This window comes from Oryx dammah, unplaced genomic scaffold, assembly GCF_014754425.2.
Source record: "Oryx dammah isolate SB20612 unplaced genomic scaffold, SCBI_Odam_1.1 HiC_scaffold_18, whole genome shotgun sequence".
NCBI lineage: Eukaryota > Metazoa > Chordata > Mammalia > Artiodactyla > Bovidae > Oryx > Oryx dammah.
Genome location: NW_024070202.1, coordinates 64,102,273 through 64,128,342, shown reverse-complemented (window position 1 = coordinate 64,128,342; position 26,070 = coordinate 64,102,273). Strand labels below are relative to the sequence as shown.

Sequence of the window (26,070 nt, the reverse complement as noted above, 5' to 3'; positions counted from 1 at the left end):
CTTTGGCCACCTCATGCAAAAGTTGACTCACTGGGAAAGACTCTGATGCTGGGAGGGATTGGGGGCAGGAGGACACGGGGACGACAGAGGATGAGATGGCTGGATGGCATCACTGACTCGATGGATGTGAGTCTGATTGAACTCCGGGAGTTGGTGATGGACAGGGAGGCCTGGCGTGCTGCGATTCATGGGGTCGCAGAGTCGGACACCACTGAGCGACTGAACTGGATTTTTTCCATGTGAAAAAGTCCTCCAGGTAACTGACACTCCACCCTGCCTCCATGCCATGGGCTTCCCAGGTGGCACTAGTGGTAAAGAACCTGCCTGCCAATGCAGGAGACATAAGAGACTGGGTTCAATCCCTGGGCGGGGAAGATCCCCTGGAGGAGGGCATGGTAACCCACTCCAGTATTCTTGCCTGGAGAATCTCATGGACAAAGAAACCTAGTGGGCTACATTCCATGGAGTCACAGAGTAGGACACGACTGAAGCGACTTAGCATGTACGCATATGCCATGCTATCTGCTTTAAAGCAAGAAGCTTGTTTTTGAGTTCCATTCTGGAAATACCTAAGTGGGGACAGTCTACTTTCTGCCACTGTGTGCTTTGTTTCATTGTTTATTATAAAAAAAGAGAGAAGCAGTGATGGAGAATACAGATGGGATGCAGGAGAAAGGTTTGCATCACAAGACCTTGCCTCTCTACCACATATGACTGGACTAGGCATTACTGCCCATACTGGATATCAGAACTAGCTGGACATGCTTTGTCTGTATCATGGCTCAGATGCTAAGGACACCAACTAGTTGCTCACAGACTGCAGTTCAAGGGCTAGGGTCAGGATCAAATTTATCACAATGGCAAGACTTAGCCTTGTGTAAACCAATTACAGGGCAACCAAAATTTGGAATGGGAAGTCAGGCTGCAGAGAAGCACACTGGTTCCAAATGCTGAAGTACGCTATTTTAGTCACCATGAGACCCAGCAACATTTTGTTTTCTGCCTATGGCTGTTTCTGAAACACTTAGACGTACAACAAAGTACTTCTTTTACTAATATTTTTACAGGGGGAAAACAATTTTCCCAGGCCCCACTATTTTCTGAAGGGCAAATTAAATTTCCTCTGTAAAAATCTTTTTTACTCTTATAGTGTATAAATCTGAAAATAACCTAAGTAGGCACTATGACAAAGACATTAGGATTCATGTATCACACATACATGCAAGAAAATCATGGCAGGCTTTGCTAATGAATAATAATAGTCTTGACAGAGTTACAAAGGCTTTTCATTTCATGTTTATCATCAGTGCTTTGATACAGAACATTCTGTAATAATTAGTGACATGTCGATACCAATGGATATTTTTCAAACATCAAGTGCCAATATTTTTTGGTAAATACTGATTTTTACCAAACAAAAGAACTAAACATAAGTTTTAGGAGATGATTAATACCATCAGCGTAATTCACCCAAATTATAAAAATGACAACACTTAAAATCATGCACATTATTTCATCATTTCATAAAACTTTTAAAACTTCTACAAACTTTCCCAATGTAAAAAGATTCCTCGAAAATGTCATAGTAACATTAAGCTACAAAAGTCACTCTGGAAATGTAGGGAGTTATTTTTCCAATTTTAGCTCTAAGAATTTTTTAAAATCTGTTAAAAAATATATAGTGAGGAGTGTGTTGAGAGAGGTGGAGAAATAGGAACTTCCAGTTGATGGATTCAACAAATCTGAAAATACTTCAGTAATACAGAGGAAAAACTTCAAGAGCAAGAATATATTATAAATAAAAAGTCTTTTAGCCAGATGAACAGATGAGCAGCTCTTTCATCAGTTGCACCTATGGGTGAGAGGTCTTCTTGAAGGATGGTTGTTTATAGAATCTTCTGTAAGATAGAGTTGGCTACATCCAGTGATTCATCTTTTACTAGAACAATATCATAAGAGTCCATGTACTTTTCTAAAAGCTCATCCACCTAATCAACAATAAAAAAAAATCACAAAAATTAATATGCAGCGAGGAGAAGTAAATAATCTCAGTATAAATCTCACTATTACATCAAATCTTTTGGGTAAAATGTAGTAACTTAATTTGTTTTCGTAAAAGCTTTGATATGAAGAAATACTTAAAAATTTTTTTTAATTCATTGACATAGAAAGTTTCCATACAGTGGTTTTTCTTCCAAAATGATTTCTCTCTAGCCCAATGGTTCTCAACTGGGGAGAGAGTGCCCAAGGAATATTTGGCAATATCTAGAGACATTTTTGATTCTCCTGATTAGGGAATGATACCAGTTTCCAGTGGGGAAAGGCCAGAGATGCCTCACTGAGAAGGTATACTCTCCCTGCCCACCAAGACCTACAGCATGCATATGTGCATGTCAGGTCCTTTAATCATCATCAAAGTAAAGGGGCAAAGAGCAACTGAAATGTCTTTAAAATAACTACTTTCTCAGGTACCTGTGGTAACAACTTTCTACAAGTTTCATCCTAAGTTTTTTCCCTTAGAATTAAATGACAGATCTGTATACTTACTCTATCATTTAGATACCCAATTTTCAGGATGTGTTCCACATTGGCTACTCCATCTGCCATTTTTAAGTCCCCTTGGGAGTCTCCCAGGAGAATTATGTTGCTATTGTTTTTTAGTTGATTGAAATATTCTGTATTCTTCAAGGAACCATCATGTTTGTTAAACACATGAATTAGTTCTCCTTTAAATCCTTTGAGCAGCCCCTGTTAAAAATATAAATCCTTTGAAAGAATAGGTTCTGCAAGTTCTACTTTTTGTATTTTCACGTTCATGATAGGTAAGAAGGGCTCTGAGAAGTTAGTGAGTTTCTAGAGACCACTTTAAATGTTAAACACAATGTGCCAAAAACCCAGTTTTTACTTTTCATTTGTTTCCCACCCAAACGGTTTCATTTTAGGTTTATCATAATATATTGTCTTTCTTAGAATACCAGACCACCTAATCTGCCTCTTGAGAAATCTGTATGCAGGCCAGGAAGCAACAGTTAAAACTGGACATGGAACAACAGACTGGTTCCAAATAGGAAAAGGAGTAGGTCAAGGCTGTATATTGTTATCCTGCTTATTTAACTTATATGCAGAGTACATCATGAGAAACGCTGGACTGGAAGAAACACAAGCTGGAATCTAGATTGCCAGGAGAAATATCAATAACCTCAGATATGCAGATGACACCACCCTTATGGCAGAAAGTGAAGAGGAGCTAAAAAGCTTCTTGATGAAAGTGAAAGAGGAGAGTGAAAAAGTTGGCTTAAAGCTCAACATTCAGAAAATGAAGATCATGGCACCTGGTCCCATCACTTCATGGGAAATAGATGGGGAAACAGTAGAAACAGTGTCAGACTTTATTTTTGGGGCTCCAAAATCACTGCAGATGGTGATTGCAGCCATGAAATTAAAAGACACTTACTCCTTGGAAGAAAAGTTACGACCAACCTAGATAGTATATTCAAAAGCAGAGACATTACTTTGCCGAGTAAGGTCCGTCTAGTCAAGGCTATGGTTTTTCCTGTGGTCATGTATGGATGTGAGAGTTGGACTGTGAAGAAGGCTGAGCGCCGAAGAATTGATGCTTTTGAACTGTGGTGTTGGAGAAGACTCTTGAGAGTCCCTTGGACTGCAAGGAGATCCAACCAGTCCATTCTGAAGGAGATCAACCCTGGGATTTCTTTGGAAGGAATGATGCTAAAGCTGAAGCTCCAGTACTTTGGCCACCTCATGCGAAGAGCTGACTCATTGGCAAAGACTCTGATGCTGGGAGGGATTGGGGGCAGGAGGAGAAGGGGACGACAGAAGGTGAGATGGCTGGATGGCATCAGGGACTCGATGGACATGAGTCTGAGTGAACTCCAGGAGTTGGTGATGGACAGGGAGGCCTGGCGTGCTGTGATTCATGGGGTCGCAAAGAGTTGGACACGACTGAGTGACTGAACTGAACTGAACTAGAACTCACTCAATAACATCAGTTCTAACTCACTTTTTCTCTATCTATAAATATTAAATGTTCAGAATTGCTGCATTAAATTTAAAAAAGTTTTACTAATTATTAGATTGCAGCTTCAGGAACAAAGTTTAAGAAGGGTATATTACTTTTAAAATATGGACACAGACATACCCGTGGAGAGATAAGTCCCATAGAAGGCCCACTAACTTGGCCTAATTTAACGAATATATAATATACTAAACAGTAAATTAAAATGTATTTATGTGATTAAAATATTTTCTGATATTAAAATTATGAAGAATGATTTGATATTCTTACATTGTCATCAAAATCCATGAAGTTGGACACTACTTTGACATTTGGGTAATATACACCAGCTTGACGGATAACCTCCTCCAGCACATCACCGATACCAGCCGAAAATATGAACACAGGAATACCGTATTGTTGCAGCTTATCAAAGAAATTCTCATATCCTTCCCTGTAAGATGGAGGTGGGAATTGAGTGTTAAAGAGCAAGATATATCTCCTTTTCACCTAGACATTAAAAAAGTGAAATAGTTCTACTTGGTTCTATGGCTCATTTATATTCTCATTTCAAAATACTACCCAAGAGGGCTGTTATTGATGTCTATGATGATACTAATACAAGTTTTTCAATCTGGTTAAATTTTTATCCTACTTTCAATAAATTCTAAGTACAAACTAGATGATTTTAGACTTACTTGGAATGTGGACATAAATCTACAGTTCACTATGTATACCATTTAACAGCACCTTGAACCACACCTTGAAAAACCCACAAACGGTGAGCTAGAAGACCTCCTGCTTGTCATCTTGTTCATCTATTCCCTATTATAGGAAAAGCAGAGTGGCAGGAACTCAGCTGTATTCTCTTACATCTGGCATCTCTCTTACCTAAGATCTGGCAGCTACAGGTAATGTCTTGATCTTAAAATCAAAACTTATTTCACTCTTAATGGACTATAGAATTAAGCTGCCTACAAAGGAATACTTACTATCTGTCCTCACACTCTTTATGACAATTTAATGCTTTCCTCCTTAGAAGCAGATCACCTTGAAAATGTAGTATCATCAAAAAAGAAAAAAATAGCATCATCATATTTGCCTATCGAGTTGAAAAATTTTAAGAGGTGGTAAAGAGTACTGAAATTAGCTTAAAAATGTTTATATAATTCATGATTACAAATGTTTTTATTATCTGCTAAAACATATTCACCCTTCCTGGAAATAGTAGTTTTCAAGGGAGTCTGAGAATTCAGAAAACAGATCATGTAACAGAAGCAATTATAAGCTTAAAATCCTTTTCAAGTTGATTTATAAATTTTCCTTTCATAATCATGTCTTTCAAAAGTATTTTGCTAAAATATTTCAAAATGATTTTGGTTTCATAAATTTTTTAGTCTTGAAATTACCTGTTATTCTAAATTCCTTATCTCACCAAGTAGCATATTTTGGATATGTTTTTATATATAATTGTTATAGATTATCTTAATTAAAAAACACACGTGAATAAATATATGACAATATTTCAAGACTGTAGACAATTAACAACAAAACATCTGAGAAACTTACTTGAGCATAATGTCAGATTCTTCCACAATTTCTTTAAGTTTGGCTTTCGGTAAAGCCTGTTCAACAAGCAAACTATGTGATTTAGTATACCTGGAAAGTATAAAGAGAATGTCAAATTATCAAAGAAAAGGAGAATATCAATTAAGGCAAATTAAGACTATTATCAGATCATTGAAAAATCAAGAGAGTTCCAGAAAAACATCTATTTCTGCTTTATTGACTATGCCAAAGCCTTTGACTGTGTGGATCACAACAAACTGTGGAAAATTCTTAAAGAGATGGGAATACCAGACCACCTGACCTGCCTCTTAAAAATCTATATGCAGGTCAGGAAGCAACAGTTAGAACTGAACATGGAACAACAGACTGGTTCCAAATAGGAAAAAGAGTACGTCAAGGCTGTATATTGTCACCCTGCTTATTTAACTTATATGCAGAGTACATCATGAGACATGCTGGGCTGGAAGAAGCACAAGTTGGAATCAAGAATGCCAGGAGAAATATCAGATATGCAGATGATACCACCCTTATAGCAGAAAGTAAAGATGAAAGTAAAAGAGGAGAGTGAAAAAGTTGGATAAAGCTCAACATTCAGAAAACTTCTGGTCCCATCACTTCATGGCAAATAGATGGGGAAACAGTGGAAACAGTGGCTGACATTTTTTTGGGCTTCAAAATCACTGCAGATGGTGATTGCAGCCATGAAATTAAAAGACGCTTACTCCTTGGAAGGAAAGTTATGACCAACCTAGACAGCATATTCAAAAGCAGAGATGTTACTTTGCCAGCAAAGGTCCATCTAGTCAAGGCTATGGCTTTTCCTGTGGTCATGTATGGATGTGAGAGTTGGACTGTGAAGAAAGCTGAGCGCCAAAGAATTGATGCTTTTGAACTGTGGTGTTGGAGAAGACTCCTGAGAGTCCCTTGGACTGCAAGGAGATCCAACCAGTCCATCCTAAAGGAGATCAGTCCTGGGTGTTCACTGGAAGGACTGATGTTGAAGCTGAAACTCCAGTACTTTGGCCACCTGATATGAAGAGCTGATTCATTTGAAAAGACCCTGATGCTGGGAAGGGTTGAGGGCAGGAGGAGAAGGGGACGACAGAGGATGAGATGGTTGAATGGCATCACCAACTCAATGGACTTGAGTTTGGGTAAACTCCAGGAGTTGGTGATGGACAGGGAGGCCTGGCATGCTGCGGTTCATGGGGTTGCAGAGTCAGACATGACTGAGCAACTGAAATGAACTGAACTGAAGACTGTTACCTTTATTAAAAATGTTCTTCCACATGAGAAAATAAGTACTTCATTCATTGTAATTTTGAATTTAAATTTTAGAGATTTAAGTTCATCACTAATGAATGTTTACCCCATGTGTCCAAAATGTAATATGCATGTTCTTATCAGATTTCCCAGTTCTCAAACTCTGGTTTAGTTTTAATATGTTAATTAGATAATGAAAAGATACTAGTTGTAAATCTTTCTTTAGTCTACAGAGAAGAACTGAATTGAAGCTAGGAAGGCATAATCATTTCTCTGATGGCGGTAAGAATGAATAGCAAATGAATGAAAAAATAGCATTTTTTCCCACCTGTTTGTGATCTAAATTTTCATGAGTAGACTAAATTGCCTAGTGAGAAAGAGAAAATTCTTGCTATGGAAAGTTTTATATATAGGTGCTCTGTAATTACATAAAACCACCTTAATTACAGCATCTCAGTATAATAAGCCTTCAGAAGCTCTCTAGCTGATATCTAAAAATCCATCTATAATATTCCCAGGTGACCCTCTTCTCTGCATCAGCTCCCATCTTTTTAGTGAGCTCATTCTCCCAAGGAAGCTTATACCATTGCTAGAAAAGTCTAATTGCTGAACAGTCCTTTCTTTCATCATGTTGAAATAAGTTGGTATAAGCCTTCCAAGTCTAGATTCAAGTCTTTTTGTGGACAGGCAAGTAAAGTAAGTCTAATCTCTTTTCAGTGCTTCATACCATAGACACTGATTAAGTGTGCAAGGTATTCAGGTTAGGTAATGAGATTATGAAGACCAGTAACATCATTCCTGTTATCTTAAGACTCCAAAACCATAAGTTGTTGCCTCTCAAATCAAAGCATCATCTCTATTCCTTGAAATCTTGCTCAAATGGGGTGGCTTAGTGGACTCCTATGACACAGACTAAGTTTGTCAACATTTCTTTTAATAGCATTCTCCCCGGACTCAACACAATGCTTTCGCTGTGATTTGCTTGGAATACTGCAATTTCAATTAATATGACCAACATCAGAGGCACATTTCTCAGTAACTATGTCACCTGCTGGCTCCAATTGAGTTCAGAGTTAACTTAAATCCTAATTCTTTTTCTTTGCACATTCAGTCACATATACTTTAAAAAATCGTTTTTAATTTAATGCTTCAGGGTATGATTTTAAATTTATTTCCACTGATCTTCATCTTAAAACAAATTCTAGATTGCTGCAGTGATTAGAGAATCAGAGTTCATGCTGTCATATTTAATCATTGCTCTAACTCACTGGCTAATTGATGAATCTATTTATGTACAGTACAGGGGAAAAATAAACCATTAGTTGTAACTGTAATGTTATTTTATATTTTTAACCCTCCCATCACCCAATACACACTTACCATTCTACTATATAAGGGTACTTCTCTTCTATAGTAAGAACAGGATCAACTTCAATAGCATAATATTTTTCCTTTAGTTGCAGTAACTAGAAATAAGTAAATAATTTAATCATTAAGATTACAGAGTTGTCATTAAGCTGCTTAGTCTAATAGAAAACAAAACAATGTAAACAAATGTTTTCTGCACACTGCTTTATATGGTGAAGATCATGCCTAACCAATGCATATATCCACTGAAGTGATCTCTGTTGATCTTAGTTTACATGTAACTAAATGGCAACCTACTCCAGTATTCTTGCCTGGAAAATCCCACGGACAGAGGAGCGTGGTAGGCTACAGTCCATGGGGTCGCAAAGATTGGACATGACTGAGCAACTTCACTTTCACTTTCAAACCATATCTACAAGAAGTTACCTTACTTTCAGGTCAGTAATTCAGTGATCTGAAATAATCAAATTATCACTACAAAAAAATCTTTTGTTCTCCTATGTAGGTATTAAATTTGATTCATATTTGGAGTCTTATTTGTTAAAACAGACATAGGTAGATACCTACTCAAGGAAAACAGAGAACTGAGGCAGTTTCCTATCAATTTAAGGGAACAAAATACATAAAACCACAATACTTTTTTATTTTTTTGCTTGCAAGGCTTGTGGATCTTAGTTCTCCGACCCGGGACTAAACCTGTGCTCCTACCATTGGAAGCACAGAATCCTAACCATTGGACCACCAGGAAATTTCCATCACAATATTTTTGTTTTAATTCTCCAGTTAATGTAAGGACATCAGACTATTTTGGTAATCAGTTTAAAAGTTTCTCATGAAAGTTTCATTATTAAAAAGTTATTGTTAATTTTTTTGTTAAAATAAGTTGGAAGGATATAACCCATACAATAAGCCTAAGATCTATTGAGTGTTTACTCTGCCAGATATGACTATAAGAACTTTTGCATCTATTCTTGTTCATGTGAATGAACCTGAAAAAATTCTTAGCAAAAAGGATAATGATGTCTTTGAGTAACCCTGGATTACAGTTAGTCTTTACCTTTTCTCGACATTCATCTGTGATTAGCTTACAGTTGTCAATGACATCTAAGGAAAGAAAGCAAACTAGGCATTAAAAAAATACTCTGAACTATATGCAATATCCAGGGATAAACCATAACGGAAAACAATAATAAAAAGAATACATATATGTGTATCACTGAGTACTTTGCTGTGGAGAAGTAATTAACATAACACTGTGAATCAACTGTACTTCAGTTAAAAGATAAAAAAAGAAAAGAAATACTCTGATTGATGCTACCAGTAATATAAATAACCTACTATTGTTAACTTAAATGCCAGGTCAAGAAGCATGATTATTACAACTTCTGGTCTTAGTGTTATAATCCACATGGCATTCCTAGAAAATCTAATGATTTTAAAATCTAAAATCTTAGATCTAGAGCTTTTCCCCAACATTTGGGATTACTTAGTTAGAAATTTTCCAGAGAAAAATTATTGGGCCAAAGGGTGCAATTTTTAGTGGTTTTTAAAATAAATTTATCAATGATTTCTCAAATTACACATGTTCCAACAGTAAGTAAGAGAGGACTAATATCTCTGGTTGCAGGTTGAGGAGTATTATTTTAAAAATTCACTTCCAAGTTTGGAAAACAAAAAAGGTATATTATTCCAGCAATACATTTTAAGTTGCTATTTATTTAGTAACTCACTCTTTAACTTATCAATGACACAAAAATTTAGTAACATTCCTAGAAAACACAAAGTATTTGATAAATCTGTTTCTTTAGGCTACTTCAAAGTTTAAATTCATTTAAATATTTCCTGAATAAATAGACCACATTTGGAGAGAAAATTTCAAAAGTCTTCATTCCTCTTGCAACCAAAACTGTACAGGAAAATAGCCATTTATGTAACATGGGGAAGACAAATCCTCAAAATATAATAAAAAAAAGAAGGCCCCTCTCACTTTCAATGTCCATAAAGAAGGAAAAATCACAAGCAATCTCAGATAACACAGGTTAAAAAAGGAACTTAATGATTACTTTTGTGAATCTATTTATGAATGCCACACTTACTATGACATGATGGGCATCTTTTCCCTTTGTAGGAAAATCGACTCAGTGTCATATCAAAGTCTGTTATTATCTGTAAGAAAAGGGGGAAAGGCTTATGAAATCACAGCCACCAAGGCCAGACACTTAATGCACATTTTCTAGACGAATGAAACTCCTCCAGAGTGTTCTGTCCCTGCCCTCCACTGGAGGTTATTCTGTCTACACTGAATTTCCTAAAGTAGTTCATATGTCAAGTCTTGAGAATTTCCTTAACTACAGGGTGAAGTTAAGGTACTTAAGGTGAAGTTACTTCACCCTGTAGAACTTACCTTAAGTACCCCAGCACAGTCACCAAATAAAATCTGACTAATCAGTATAGGAATTTGAAACTGCAGGTAATATGGTTACTATTTCCAGTAGCAATAAAACATTGCACAATTTCAACCTACTTGGTCAATGTACAAAAGTGCAGTGGAAATAAACTATGCCATGCTTCTAGTTATTGAAACTGTACATTCTTGATTTAATTTGTCTATTTAAATAAACTAAACCAATGAATGAATGAATAATACACAGCAGTAGTTTACCAGCTCTTGAAACTTAGGAGACTGGGCTGAATATTTTTTTCAGAAATGTTTAAAAAAGGGAGTAAGTTTTTAGTGAATATCCAGATTATTTAACTTACATGTAAAACATTCCTTTAAAAAAAGAATTAGAAAAATTAGCTATCTCCTAATAGTTACACATTACTTTGACTACTATGATTTATTATATTAAAAGAACACCTTAAAACTGTCCACATTTTAAAGATTATTCATATTGTTAATCAATTTACTTAAGATGGTTTAATACTTAATGCATAGCACTAGTTAGCTGAGCACTTAATATTAAAGAAAAACTAAAATTATCTCAAGGTTATTAACTTTTGTTTCCAGTGGGGTATTCTGCATATTTTAGACCATTCCAGATACATCTCTTAGATTTTACATTCCAAAAGGACAGGGAAAGCTTGTCTATCTAAAGCTTTCTTTATTCAGATCGTAGCAAGACATAAAATCAATGAGTCTGCTTGAACATGAAAAATAGAAGTTTAATGCTAAAGGCTTCTAGATAATGATTCACCTGAAGTTTAGCAGCTCCTCCTTTGATAAGACCACAGATAATTTCTTCTACTCTTGTAGGGTTCTTGATGTGAACTGAACTTTTCTGAATTTCTGGCATCTAAGAATCAAATAAATGAATTAACTATTTTAAATTTCTTTTTCCCCAGGTTTCTTTGATACCAAGCAGAGTAATATAAAAAGCTTATATTATTTAAAGATGTAAAAGTGTTGAGGCATTATTTTAAAAAAAGCAAACCATCATAACAAATTGCCATTTATCTAGCCAAAAAATTTTAAAGCACATCAGTTATTTCCATCTAGAAGATTAAGACAAAACTACATTTGAAATACATGATCAGAAAATGCAATTTTTCTAATTATAAAAGTCATGCATGTTCACAACAGAAAAAAACAGAAGTATAAAAAAGAAAAATTGCTTGTAATTCTACTCCCCAAAGCTAAACAAGTAAGCATTTTAATGTTTTCCATTGTTTTCATTTCTATGATTGCAACATGCATGTATATGCACATAGTTTATCTCATTCACATTATATACTTTTGCATCTGGCTTTCTGAAATTAATATCAATGTATTTAATTTGAAAGGCTGCTTCAAGATCTTTACTCCTTTATTGTACTATATCCCCCCAAACTTCATTGTTCTTGACATAAATTTTACAATGGATTTATTCCAAATTAAGATCACTACTAAATATTAGACCACCTGGGCTGAGGCTGCTACTTAGGCTGGTTTATGCAGGCTTTAGTTTTGCTCAACAGTTTAACATTATGTATATAGCTTATTTTTTCTACCATGTCACAGAGAGAATGAAACTGATCAGAGTAAAATTAGTACCAGCATGGTGCACTTATAGCACAAGAAGACTGGGGGGAGAAAACTATGAATCATTTAATAGTCAGCTCCAAGTATAAAAAGACCATAACTGAACCTCAAATTAAGATTCTACAGTGGCTTGTATCCAGTAAACTTTATTTTATATTCTATTATTATATGTGTGCTATTTCCAATATTAACATATTTCATGTGTGTTATGGACAGTTATGAAAAATTCCCCAGGCCTTGTATCTCGGCTGTAAGAGAATCTGACCAGGTAAATCTGTTAGGTTCCATGCTGTCCCTACATAATGGACAAAATCAGAAAATCAGAAAAAAGTTAACATGTCTTCCTGAGATTGGAGGATGAATACAGAAGTGGACAGAAAACAGAAGTAGGAACATTAAATTTTTCTTCATGAATGAAAGACCTGAATTTATAATACACTTAATTTCAAAAAGCCATATTTAAATAGGGTAGAAGGGTAACCTGCAATACAATTAACCTCCATACAGTGATCCTTTTAACTTAAATGGACTTTAAAGTGTTTCAAAAGAATAAATGTTATTTAAATCATCTAAATAAATGCAAGGAGATCAAACCAGTCAATCCTAAAGGAAATCTGTCCTGAATATTCACTGGAAGGACTGATGCTGACGCTGAAACTCCAAAATTTTGGCCACCGGATGTGAAAAACTGACTCCTTGGAAAATACCCTGATCCTGGGAAAGATTGAAGGCAGGAGGAGAAGGGGACAACAGAGGATGAGATGGTTAGATGGCATCACTGACTCAATGGACATGAGTCTGAGCAAGCTCCAGGAGTTGGTGATGAACAGGGAAGCCTGGTGTGCTGCAGTCCATGGGGTTCCAAAGAGTAGGACACGATTGAGCGACTGAACTGAACTGAAATAAATCACTATTTATTTTATTGTGATTTTTTTAAACAGATGAGAAAAATCAAGAGGCACTTGCTCCTATATTCCTTTTTTTTCATTCATTAACACCCATTCGTTTTATAAATACTTACCATGTGTCTACTTTGTGTCAGACATAAGAAACTAGGGATATGATACTCATACTGTTTTCCTGTTGGATTTTAGGAATTACTGCTGTCACTTCTGATGCTCCCTTACAAACACCTTAGTGAGTAAATTGATCCCCTAATCAAATTCTGCTCTTACATCTGCCTTAACTGGAAGATCCATAATAAACAGCATATGTTTTATTCAATAACTAACCCATTACTGAAAGCAACAGAGGGTATATGTCACTTACTCTATTTTCAGCAAAAAAATGAGAAATTTTGTTTCAGTGTGTCCATACTAAGGAAGATGTCCTGCCTCAAGCAAATCACATCCTACAATACATTTGATTCTAAAAAGCCATATTTAAACAGGACTTCTAATCTGGCTGGTTTCTACTAGGCTATCAACTATTAGATTGGTTTATTTTACAGTGAAAAGAAAGAGAACCAGTGGCTAGAGGAGTTCATATGCCTGCTTCTGCACAACATATAACCATTCATTTTCAGATAAATGAGTAGTGAATACCCAAACAGTACCACAGTGAAATAAGACTGATGAAGACAGATGAAAGGGCAGCTGTTGTTTCCAGAGAACACAAGAGGGCGGAGGACACAGGTGTAAGAAATATAAAAATTATGTTTGCCTTGGATTATACAGTAAAACACCATATCTCCCCTTTTCACAGTACACATATAATATTACTGAAGTATATGATGAATACTTCTCAAAAACTTGAGACATTAGACATTTTACTCAAATATTTTAGATTACAGCCTAAGAAATAGAATTTACTGTATGAAATGTATCAATGAATATCAGAACATTATGAAGCAGACTACAGGAGTATGCACTTAATCATATGTCACATATTTCTCAAATCCCTCCCTCATAGTCCTCTTGGACACAATACACCCACCTGTTTGGTGGTACATAAAATAATGATACTTGAAATTTGAAGGGCAAGTTATTTTAAATTGTTTGAAAACTTCCCAGTTTGATCATAATACAATGCTATGAAAAATAAATAAGGGACTAAAAATTTCCATCATTTATGAGCAAAAGAAAACAAATTCATTTTATAAGGTCATAATGTAAAATGCTGGGGAAGGAGCAAAGCTTTCCTGACAAGAATCAGGGTATTCTGGCTGATGAGAGCCTAAGCTGAATCAATGCTAAAGATAACGAAGGAAAACCTAAAAAACACTTATTATGGCTAATTGTCAATATACTGTACTTGTACAGATGAAATGAACTTCTAATTATTAGTCTACTTCCATATTCCGAAGGTATGATTTCTAAAGAAATTGATATCAAAGTTATACAGTTCTGTTCACAGTATTTGTGAACAAATAATGTGATTATTTGATACCATCTTGTGGCTACACTGAGACAATATACTGCCTGGTAGTCACAAAACTGTCCTAATGATGTCTACCTGTGTATTTCTAAACATAGCTCACATAAAAATGAGTTTGAATTACTTAAGAATCTCTGTCTGATGCTCTCAGTGAAAATATTTTTCCTTTGTTTTCCAATGGTCAAATATGGTACAAACAGAAGTCTTTATTATAGATACAAAGGAGTGGGCAGTACAATTTTTGTGTGATGACATAAAAAGTATACATTTTTAAAGCCACCTATGCAGACTGGTACATTTATTCACTCATGCACCTAGATGATTCTTGCTTTATTTTGAAGATTAATCTCTGCAAAATTTGACTGATAGCCATCTCTCCTGCCTACCACATATCTGGCCTGTCTCCACATTAAAGTAGTGTAGGCCAAATTCTTTCCTTCATTTACCATATATAGTCATTAAGTGTAAGGCACTCTGTTAAGCATCCCTGTAAGAGATACAGAAGTTTGAGTAAGGTATACATCTTATACTCAAATTCATCTTCTCTAACATGGATTGTAATACAAATAATCCAAATAATAAAAACATTGTCAAGATGTCCATATATAATACAAGAGAAAAAGAAGAAACTAAGATTACTTCTGCTGGGGTCAAAGGAGGGAGACCCATGGAGCTGGGCTTCTGGAGAGAAGTAGGATTTGGGTGTGCTGAGACTGGGGAGGAGTCAAAGTATAGGGTCTAATGTGGGAAAAGGATAAATAGCTCTGTTTTTCTAGAACTTGAGGGTACAGTTGGCAACTTAAAAAGATGTTATCAGTTTTTTAGAAGAGCACACCAAAGGTAAAAATTACATAAATTCAGACTATAATAAAAATTATTTAAACATGTATCATCTCGAAAGGCTTGTTTTCCTTCCACAGTGCTTTTGTAAGTTAACTACATTGCTGTGCTGTGCTTAGCCTCTCAGTTGTGTTCCACTCTGCGACCTCATGGACTGTAGCCCGCCTAGCTCCTCTGTCCATGGGGATTCTCCAGGCAAGAATACTGGAGTGGGTTGCCATGCCCTCCTCCAGGGGATCTTCCCAAATCAGGGATCGAACCCAGGTCTCTCATATTGCAGGTGGATTCTTTACCAGCTGAGCTACCAGGGAAGCCCCAACTACATTGCAACTTGCTTCTAAAGGAGACACATGGTAGAAGGTCCTAGGATCCTGATAACAACAAATTATATGGTAGGATTTTTTATATCACTTGTATTCATTTAAAAAAAAAATCAACTCAAGCAAGAAAATGAGTTTAGACTGACTTAATTCAGAGATATTTATGCTCAGTATCAATAAATCAAATGCCAAGCATGCAATGGATACAAAGATCATGTTCAAGTATTAGACTGAACCATATAAAACTGCCAACATTGACTGTTATTTCATGTATTAAAGAACCAGCGATTTCATATGCTTCATCCTAAGAGCTCTAAGTACACTGCTGACAAGCTTAGTCAGCACTCTGAATAAATTTTAACCTCCCATCACACATTGGATGAGGAAAGTTAAATGAAACAAGAAATTTATTAATGTTGACACAAAGCTGCTTGCATGCTAAGTTCTGATTTATAGGTTCAAACCAGAAAAAGAAAATTAGAAAGAAAAAGCATGAAAAAATAGAGAAAAGGAAGAACAATAAGAACAGAAAGAAAATAAGAACGAGATCATGGGGCAGCTGTCCTCTTTAAGAGAGAAAGAAATAGTGATTTTTAAAATTTTGTGACTGAATAAGGATGGACATAATTTCCCCAACATTTACAAATAAATCCTACTAACATAATATAGGAGATTAACATTCACTGAGTGCTTACCATGTGCTTTTAAGTACTTTATATATACTTTTTCATTAAATATGTATAAGGACATGTCAATTATAAGGTAAATATGGTCTGAGGATATAATGTATAACATGGTGATTATTATATAATTGAAATTTACCCCAAAGGTATAACTCAAATATTCTCCAAAAAAAAAAGGTAGGTTTGTGAAGTCATGGATATGGTAACTAAAGGGGGTAAACTTTCACAATGTATATGCATATCAAATAATCACATTGGATACTTTAAATATCTTATAATTTTATTGGTTAATTACATCTTAATAAAGCTGGGAAAAGATATGAATAAGGACAACAGGAGGCTGGTGGTTTCATGTGTATTTCTTGAAGGTGAGATGGTTGCCCGCATTCAACGGTGTCACTCAGGCTAATAAGGACTGAGTTAAGATCTGAAGCCAGTTCTGAAGCCAAAGCCTGTATTTTCCCTACCTCATCCTAATGTCTATAATGCAATGAAAGCTACTGCTGTTCAAAAAGTTTTAAAAAATTAGTTAAATGCTTAGTTAAATTAGTTAAAATTTTAATTCGGAGGCCTAAGATGAAAGATCTCATGTTGCATGATATAACTGTGCTGTTATGGAGCAAGGAAAATTTAGCACAAAAAGAAATGGGGTAATCATTTTATCTGCTGAAAAACATTTTAGTGCACATTATATTTCAAGCAAAAAAAAATTCCAAGGAAATTCAATTCAACAAGTATTTGAAATTCTGTTGTGTGTCTAACATTGTGAAGAAAGATTTGTGTAAAGTTACAGTCCCATAATTAATTATCTGGTTAAAGACAGAGGTAAAAGTGGTGCAGATTCACCATTAATAAATGGAACTGGAAATATTCAAATACCCACCATTTTCACATGTACAGCAGAATCTTGATTAAGCATTTCTTGATTATCCAATCTTCTGGATTTTCCCAGGAGATGTCACAGTAAAAGAGAGAGAGAAAAAGTACATGTGACACACATACATTTCAGGCTCTTCCTGTATGTTAACACACTTTTGGTTTGACAGAAATACTAAGTTACTGAAGTCAGCTTTTTTCTTTCCTAAGCAGCTCAGCAAAGATTTTACTCTATCTCACAAACTTTTGGGCTAAAAATCGTGTATGGAGAACTTGCAGCTCTCCTGTAAGAACTTATATGGTTTAATAAGATTTGAATAGTTAAAGTGAAGTATATATTTGGAAAAAAATGTTTTATTGCATGAGTACTTTATCAACATCTTCTCTACATGTAAGGATGAAGTTTGTGGGAAAATTATGCATTATTAATCCTGAATCAGTGAAGAAGTATACAAACAGAATGTAAGGAGAAACATAATCCACAAAAGTCAAATTTATTCTTCAACTTTCTCATATTAAAATCTTTAATTTTGTGAAATGCTGTGACTAAGATTTGACTTGTGTTTGAATCTAGCATAGTGTCTGGCACAAAACAGGTAAGTGATAGTGTTTAACTGAATGATCATTTAAGGGTTTTGGATAAGACATCTTATTAAACTAAGTTTCATTTTTGCAGTACAAATCTTAAGGAAGATTATTTATTTTTGCTCTCAATGACTCTACTTTCACTTTATTCTAGATAAGCAAAATTTCATAATGAAAGCACTACTTAAAAAGGGTAAGTTAGCTGAGGAAAAAACTGACTTTTTCTTAGACTCTGGTAACAGAAGTTGAACATTAGATGAATGTTCTTTATAATTAAAATGTGTGTAGCAGATATAAAAAAAAATTCTCAAATTCTAAAACCCACCCCCTATTCCATTTAAAGTACATAAAACTGGGAAATATCTTACTTGAAAAACTATTTCCCACCCCTCTCAGAAGAGCTGCTAGTAAGTCGATGATCTTATAATTGATGGCATCTTAGAGTTGATAAACAATATTTAAATAGTAGGATACCTCCATTTTTTCACATGTGAAAAATATTGTCATTGAAATTACCTGGCAAGTCTGTTTCTTCATTTATGGAATCCAAAATATAAACTATGAAATGCTTATCGCTTTTCTTTAATGTTTAATATTTGAAAAGGGTTTCTAGATTTCTCAGAATGCACTATTTAAATAAAACCATTTTATTAGCTTGAAAAAGAGGAAGGAGAATGTAAAAAAGTCACAGTGAAGCTTATTAAAAAAAAATCACATATTCTGACACATTCGAAAAACCTAAAAGAGAAGAAGCAGTAAAGAATACATTTTACTATCTGGGCATCTAAAATCTTTTGTGATGTGTACTCCAGCAGACCCAATTCCTCTCCACTCTCCATCCTCAACTATGGCTCTTTTTGGAGCTTTCATTCATGTTCAGTAGAAAAGGAAAGGGAAAAAAAAAAGCCAGTGTTAATAGGTAAAAGAGTTAATCATCTTTCTCATGATCTCTTCATTAATTTTATTTAAACAAAATACAAATGTAAACAAAGAGTGATCAGAAATTTGATCTGATAATAAATAAAGGCCAACTTTAGGACTAGGCAAACCTAAATAGCTTACTAGATACTACATAAATTTCAAGTGACTATATTTCACTCTTCCTAGTCCTCAATGGCCGGAGAAGGCAATGGCACCCCACTCCAGTACTCTTGCATAGAAAATCCCATGGACGGAGGAGCCTGGTGGCCTGCAGTCCATGGGGTCACTAAGAGTCAGACACGACTGAGCGACTTCACTTTCATGCACTGGAGAAGGAAATGGCAACCCACTCCAGTGTTCTTGCCTGGAGAATCCCAGGGACCAGGGAGCCTGGTAGGCTGCCCTCTATGGGCTCGCACAGAGTCAGACACGACTGAAGTGACTTAGCAGCAGTCCTCAATGGCAATCTGACCAGAATTTATCCTTATTCAAAGATAATCTCACACAAGTGATACTTACAGTCCTAATAGAAAAATCACTATCATTACAGAAGTGTACAGACTAAGGTATAAATGTCAGCATTCTGGCAGTATTCTAAGGACGACACTGAAAATTAGGGCAGAGTATTTTTAAACCAATAGGCTTGTAAACCTATACTTGGTATATAAAGTTCTGGCTTACTTTGCCAGCAGTCATCTGTTGCAGATGCTTCAAGAGAAGAGCTGCTGAAAAAAACAAATCGAGTGCAGAAGACTTGTTCAAAAATAGAAAATATTACCCTTGAACTATGAACTCCTAAGAAAGTTTTGAAGTTTCAAAGTATTTGGAATCTTTAAATGTGGACTGGAAAATGTGGAAACTGGAAAAATAATTACTTTGTGTTCTTTTGCTATGAGTTTAAGGTCTCTACTGTAACAGTGTTCGTTACGAGGAATATATAGGACAAGGCTAAAGACTGAAGCGAGAGGTAAGAACTTCACTTGAATAGCATAAACTTGAGAACTGACAAGTTTTAGCTATTGTGGTATTTCATTCTGAGATGATTATCTTTACCCCTTGAAGTTATTTATAAATCAATGACTGAAAATTTCTATATCAAGTGAAAAATCTGACTTGCCTTTATACAGTTTTAAATTATCTATCTGAATGCAAATTGAATACTTTTAAAGGCCCTCTTGACTGTCTTACAGGAAGGTGAAAAAATATTAAAATTTATAGCTATTATTAGCTTAAAAAGCTGTGATTCTGCTTTAAATTTGATATTTTCAGAAACATTTAAACTATACAATAAAGTAATGAAATTCTGAATGATAAACTGTATACTACTTATATAAGAAAAGGTATGTATTACTACAATATGGACAGGGTATCAGCAACAGTCCTAAAAATCTTACTGCATATCTCTGGCAACATATATTACTTGTCCTAAGCTTGGTTTTTTAATAATGACACTTAGGGTGATCAGAACATGGAAAATCAAACTATAAATTCATTATTTGTAAAACATTATAAAATCAGTTTCTTGGGGGGCATTTAAAGAATTCTGCCTAATTAGATTTTCAAGGCAGCAGTAAAAAAATAGCAACAACAAAAAGTACCAACTGGAAAGTGAAACTGTCTCTTGATACAAACAGAAAACAAAAATGAAACTGAATAGCAAAAGGTGGGAGAGTAAAAGAAGGTGATAGAAGAAAACAGATTTCAACTGTTAAAGTTATTTAAAAATTGGAAATTGATACCAACTTTCTTAAATAGCAAAACGTGGCTTCTCAGAATTTTATAGATACTTATGAAAATACACAACTTCAGAGCTTAGCGTTTATTCATCTATCCTCCACACCTCCTCTGCCCTACTACCTAATAGTGTTTTTCAAGATAAGAAAACCAAGGCACAGGGAAAACAGATAATTTATACTGATTACCCTCAGAAAACTCTTGAGTTACTCTGTCCTTGAATTTGTCCTACAACAGCAGCATAGGTAGTGAACAATACCCAGAGATGTAGGACTTGGATACAGGCTGCCAATAAAAACCAAGTCAACTACCTTTAAGAAATGGTCTGCTGCACTAGCTAACTATAAAAAATGAGGCAATTCAATTATTTAAATCTCAGTTAACCACAACATTCTAGGCTGTTATAGTAATACATATGTTTGAATCGATGGTAATGTATATGTTTGAATCTTAATTTTCATCATACAGTATGTTGTAGTCCTTACAGACAGTAATCCAGCTTTTATCAATTTATAAAACATATCTAATATAAAGCCATTCCATGATATCCTGGATAAAGCTTATAGGCACAAAATAAAAATTAATTATCTTTATTATTAGCAAGAATAAAAAGTTCCTAATCCTAGGTACACAAATCATGTGGCTATCAGCAAAATTGAGTCACACAGCAACTAAATGCACAACAAAACTGGATTTTTTCTTCCCCCTGAAAAGAGATTTCTGAGGGTACGTGGCTTTTGCTTAACATCGACGTGTGAAACAAGAAGCCCTTAAAATTAGATCCTACAAATTAGAATTTCTGCGACCCAAGACACTGCAAAGTTCTCCATATTCATATCTTTGCAAACTATAAAGAAGTTTTGTGTTACACTGGATCATTCTATTTTAATTTACTTAATTTGGATTTTTAAATGCCTAAAATTTCAACAAGATACAGAATCAAGTTAAGAATCAGATGAAGTTCAACAAGAAAAACTCACTGTTTATATGAACTGTAGACACTTACCCTGAAAGTAACCGGACAAGCTACAGCAGCAAAAGAAAATTCTTCCTGTCTGAGGAGTACTAATATAGCACAAGGTGCAGCCGAGGGCGGTCCCAGAAGCCTTGGCTAATATGCTCTATGCAAAATCAGTCTTGTGACGCATTACTACACAGTGCTTTATTATGCTCTGGGTGACAGGCTTGCTGCTGCACTAGTCACCAGTCAGTCTACAGAACGGGATCAAATAAAATAATGTGGCAGTTAAGAAAGAGAAGGTAAATCTGTACTATCAGAGCACTGCCAACTTGCTCTGCAAAGAAAAGAGGAACCTCAATAGTTTTAACACTTGATAACACCCTCTTCCTCATTATGTGATTCAATTGTCAGCGCACTTGGAGTATGTGTACTTCTCTGTACGAATATTATATTTTAATGCAAAGTGAAAAAGATGAGGTCCTGTTTGCCAGGCCTGGGGGAGGGGAGAGCGGGGAGCTATTGCTCAACAGGTACAGAGTTTCAATTTGGAAGATGAAAAGTGCTCTGGAGATGGATGGCAGCAGTGGTGGTGGTTTCATAACAATGTCAATACTCTTAATGCCGCTGAACTGTACACTTAAAAACAGTTAAAATGGTAAACTCTGTCAAGTGTATTTTACAGTTTTACAATGATTAGCTCATGTAAGACGTGAAAAAGAATATTTGCATTAAAGTGTGGTAAGTTGTTAACAATCTTCATTGCAGGGTAGTGGGATTTAAAGTGATTTTTATGTTTTTCTTCATATTTTCCTACACTGTATATTTCAACAAGACCATGCACGGATCTTCTAAAAAATCTGAACAGAATGAAAATTAATTTTTATGGTTAAAAAATTGTAAAAGCTCCTTTCCTTCTGGAAATGAAAGCAAACCGTTGTAAAGATAAATATTTTTAACCTTTAAAGAGAAATCAGTCTTGTTTTTAACCTGAGTCGTAGGATTAAATATGCTAATACCATGTGGCAGGGCCTGATAGATAAGTTACATTACTGGCTCTGGGAAGCTTTATCATTAGAAACAGGGCTACGCTATACTCATGTAAATAAATTTGTATACTAGCCTTTTCTCATCTATACTCAAAGCAAACTGAACCAACATAACATTTCAGTAATCAAACTTTGTGAAGTAGCACTCTGTACTACAAATGATACAAAAAAATTTAAAAGTTGATTTCAAAAAAGGCCACTAACAAATTACCCAAACTTGATATCTACCAAATATTAAAAATTTGGCATTACTATCTTATTTTAATAAGATGAGAAGATTGACAACATAATATTCCTCTTAGAGGAAAATCTTTTAGGTTCTAGTAATGGAGGCTCAGGACTTCCCTGGTGGCTCAGTGGTAGAGAACCCACCTGCCAATGCAGGAGACACAGGTTTGATCCCTGGGTTGGTGAGATCCCCTGGAGAAGGAAATGGCAACCCAGGCCAGTATTCTTGTCTGGGAAGTCCCACGGACAGAGGAGCCTAGTGGGCTACAGTCCAAGTGGCTTGGTTGTAGGAGTCAGACACGACTTAAGTGACTAAACAACAATGGAGGCTTAAGGGCAACTAGTTGATCCGTTTTGAAAACACCTCTGTACTGTGTATGAATGTGTTGACTAAACTGTCCTTTAATATATTAAAATGGTTAGCACTGACAAGAATTTTAAAGATACATTTTTAAAAGATCACTCCAAATGCATCATCGCCAAAGGGAAAGTGAAGCGCAGTCACTCAGTCGTGTCCGACTCTTTGCAACCCCATGGACTGTAGCCCACCAGGCTCCTCCATCCATGGGACTTTCTAGGCAAGAATACTGGAGTGGGTTGCCATTTCCTTCTCCAAATCATCTTCAAGGAAAACAACAAAAAATGGTGGAGTTGGAGTTCCACAACCTTTTAGGAGGGGAATTTAGAAATACTATTAAAAGGTTTAGAAATACACATTCCCTTTGAACAGACCAACTTTATGTCCTAAGGACTTTACCCTAAGGAAACAGGCCAGTGCATGAAGATTTAGTTGTAAGGACGTATATGGCAGAGTTGCTTTATAACACTGGGAAACTGTAAACACCCTAAATGCCCAGTATCTAAATGTTTATTGATACAAGGGAGGTGAATAAATTGTGGCATACACATAAAAATTATACAGTTCTCAAAGACGATTACTATAAATAGTTACAATCTACTGTATGTTTACTGAGTCCGAGACACTTTTAGGCACTTGACATACCTCATCTCATCTCATCTCATCTCATAACCCAAGAAGGTGTGTGCTACTATTATCCTCATAGCTGGCAAATGGCAGAAATGGATTCAAACTCAGGTTTCTGTGACTTCAGAATCCATGCCTGTAAATCAATATACATTACTGCTCTGTGAGATCAATATTTACAGATAAACTGAGATATACATGATCTATTACTCAGTGAAAGGAGTTATGAGAGTATCAATAGAGTCCAATTTTGGGGGGGAAATCTTTAAATAAGCACAGGAAAATCTAAAGTTGAACACAAAAGACAGTATCAGTAATGGGAGTAAAGGGCCATTTTTATTTTCTCAGCTTTATAAAATAAATGAGTTCCTTGGGGGAAAATGGCTTATTAAAACATTACAGTAGTTGAACCAATCACGTCCATAATCAGAAAAGAAAGTTTAAAAAAAAAATCAGAACCAGTCAACATCACATGGATGGATTACTTTGAAGAATATTTCTAAAGCAGAGAATTCAGCCAGTTGACCCTAAAACAAAGCAAAATACAACATGAGAACCAAGATGGCTAGTTTCTTCTCAAGAGGGGTATTTTGGTCTCTAAGGGAGAGAGGCTTTGACTGTGTGGATCACAATAAACTGGAAAATTCTGAAAGAGATGGGAATACCAGACTACCTGACTGGCTCCTGAGAAACCTATATGCAAGTCAGGAAGCAACAGTTAGAACTGGACATGGAACAACAGACTGGTTCTAAATAGGAAAAGGAGAAAAGTCAAAGCTGTATATTGTCACCCTGCTTATTTAACTTCTATGCAGAGTACATCATGAGAAATGCTGGGCTGGAAGAAGCACAAGCTGGAATCAAGATTGCCAGGAGAAATATCAATAACCTCAGATATGCAGATGACACCACCCTTATGGCAGAAAGTGAAGAGGAACTCAAAAGCCTCTTGATGAAAGTGAAAGAGGAGAGTGAAAAAGTTGGCTTAAAGCTCAACATTAAGAGAACGAAGATCACGGCACCTGGTCCCATCACTTCATGTGACATAGATGGGGAAACAGTGGACACAGTGTCAAACTTTATTTTGGGGGGCTCCAAAATCACTGCAGATGGTGACTGCAGCCATGAAATTAAAAGACACTTACTCCTTGGAAGATAAGTTATGGCCAACCTAGATAGCATATTGAAAAGCAGAGATATTACTTTGCCAACAAAGGTCTGTCTAGTCAAGGCTATGGTTTTTCCAGTGGTCATGTATGGATGCGAGAGTTGGACTGTGAAGAAAGCTGAGCGCCCAAGAATTGATGCTTTTGAACTGTGGTGTTGGAGAAGACTCTTGAGAGTCCCTTGGACTGCAAGGAGATCCAACCAGTCCATTCTAAAGGAGATCAGCCCTGGGATTTCTTTGGAAGGAATGATGCTAAAGCTGAAACTCCAGTACTTTGGCCACCTCATGCGAAGAGTTGACATTGGAAAAGACTCTGATGCTGGGAGGGATTGGGGGCAGGAGGAGAGGGGGACGACAGAGGATAAGACGGCTGGATGGCGAAACCAACTCGATGGATGTGAGTTTAACTCCAGGAGTTGGTGATGGACAGGGAGGCCTGGCGTGCTGCGATTCATGGGGTCGCAAAGGGTCAGACACGACTGAGGGACTGAAGTGAACTGAGCTGAGGGATGGATGGCTTTGGCTCTGATGGTGTTCTGTCCTGTTACTCTAAGGAGAGTAGAGAAGAGATGAAATATGAGTATTATTTCCTGACCATATGTAGGAGACAATGTCTGCCTTTGAATTCCATCCAGTATGTGAGCATATGCCATGGGGATGGGATTGTATGTCTGGTGAGGTATCCCTCTATGTCTGAAAAAACAATTTATATACCTTAATTTAAAAATAATTTACTGCTAAAAAGTGCTAATCACCTGAGCCTCCAGCAAGTCAGAATTTTTTTGCAATATTCACATCAAAGATCACTGATTACAGACCACCATAACAGACACAGTAACAATGAAAAAGTTTGAAACACTGCAAGAATTACCAAAATGTGAGACACAAAGTGAGTAAATGCTGTTGGGAAAATGGTGCCAACAGACTTCCTAGATGTAGAATTGCCACAAAACTTGAATTTGTAAAAAATGCAATATGTAAAGTGCAGTAAAACGAGGTATGCCTGCGTAATTTAATCAGTAAAACCTTAAGAGAAAGATAATACTTCCCTTTTCATTATAGATAGGGAATCTAAGATCTGGGAGAAGTCACTTATTACTTACACAGATGA

General features: G+C 35.8%; 1 protein-coding gene across 5 annotated transcripts in view; it reads right to left on the bottom strand.

Annotated features, from left to right (window-relative positions):
- Positions 1-1,268: 1,268 nt before the first annotated feature.
- Positions 1,269-26,070, bottom strand: part of NT5C3A (5'-nucleotidase, cytosolic IIIA) — a 44,056-nt gene continuing 19,254 nt past the window's right edge. The window contains exons 1-11 of one of the 5 annotated variants that reach the window (XM_040259667.1): positions 21,578-21,611; positions 17,339-17,393; positions 15,059-15,099; positions 11,413-11,511; positions 10,312-10,381; positions 9,273-9,319; positions 8,228-8,313; positions 5,585-5,674; positions 4,307-4,469; positions 2,548-2,748; positions 1,269-1,988 (exon numbers count right to left, since the gene is read on the bottom strand). In XM_040259667.1, the coding sequence (XP_040115601.1) occupies positions 1,887-1,988; positions 2,548-2,748; positions 4,307-4,469; positions 5,585-5,674; positions 8,228-8,313; positions 9,273-9,319; positions 10,312-10,381; positions 11,413-11,511; positions 15,059-15,061 (861 nt within the window). In that variant the 5' untranslated portion in view covers positions 15,062-15,099; positions 17,339-17,393; positions 21,578-21,611 and the 3' untranslated portion in view covers positions 1,269-1,886. Of the gene's footprint in view, positions 1,989-2,547; positions 2,749-4,306; positions 4,470-5,584; positions 5,675-8,227; positions 8,314-9,272; positions 9,320-10,311; positions 10,382-11,412; positions 11,512-15,058; positions 15,100-17,338; positions 17,394-20,759; positions 20,780-21,577; positions 21,840-26,070 lie in introns of those variants that run through there. The other 4 variants (XM_040259664.1, XM_040259666.1, XM_040259665.1 and 1 more) reach the window with 4 other exon arrangements.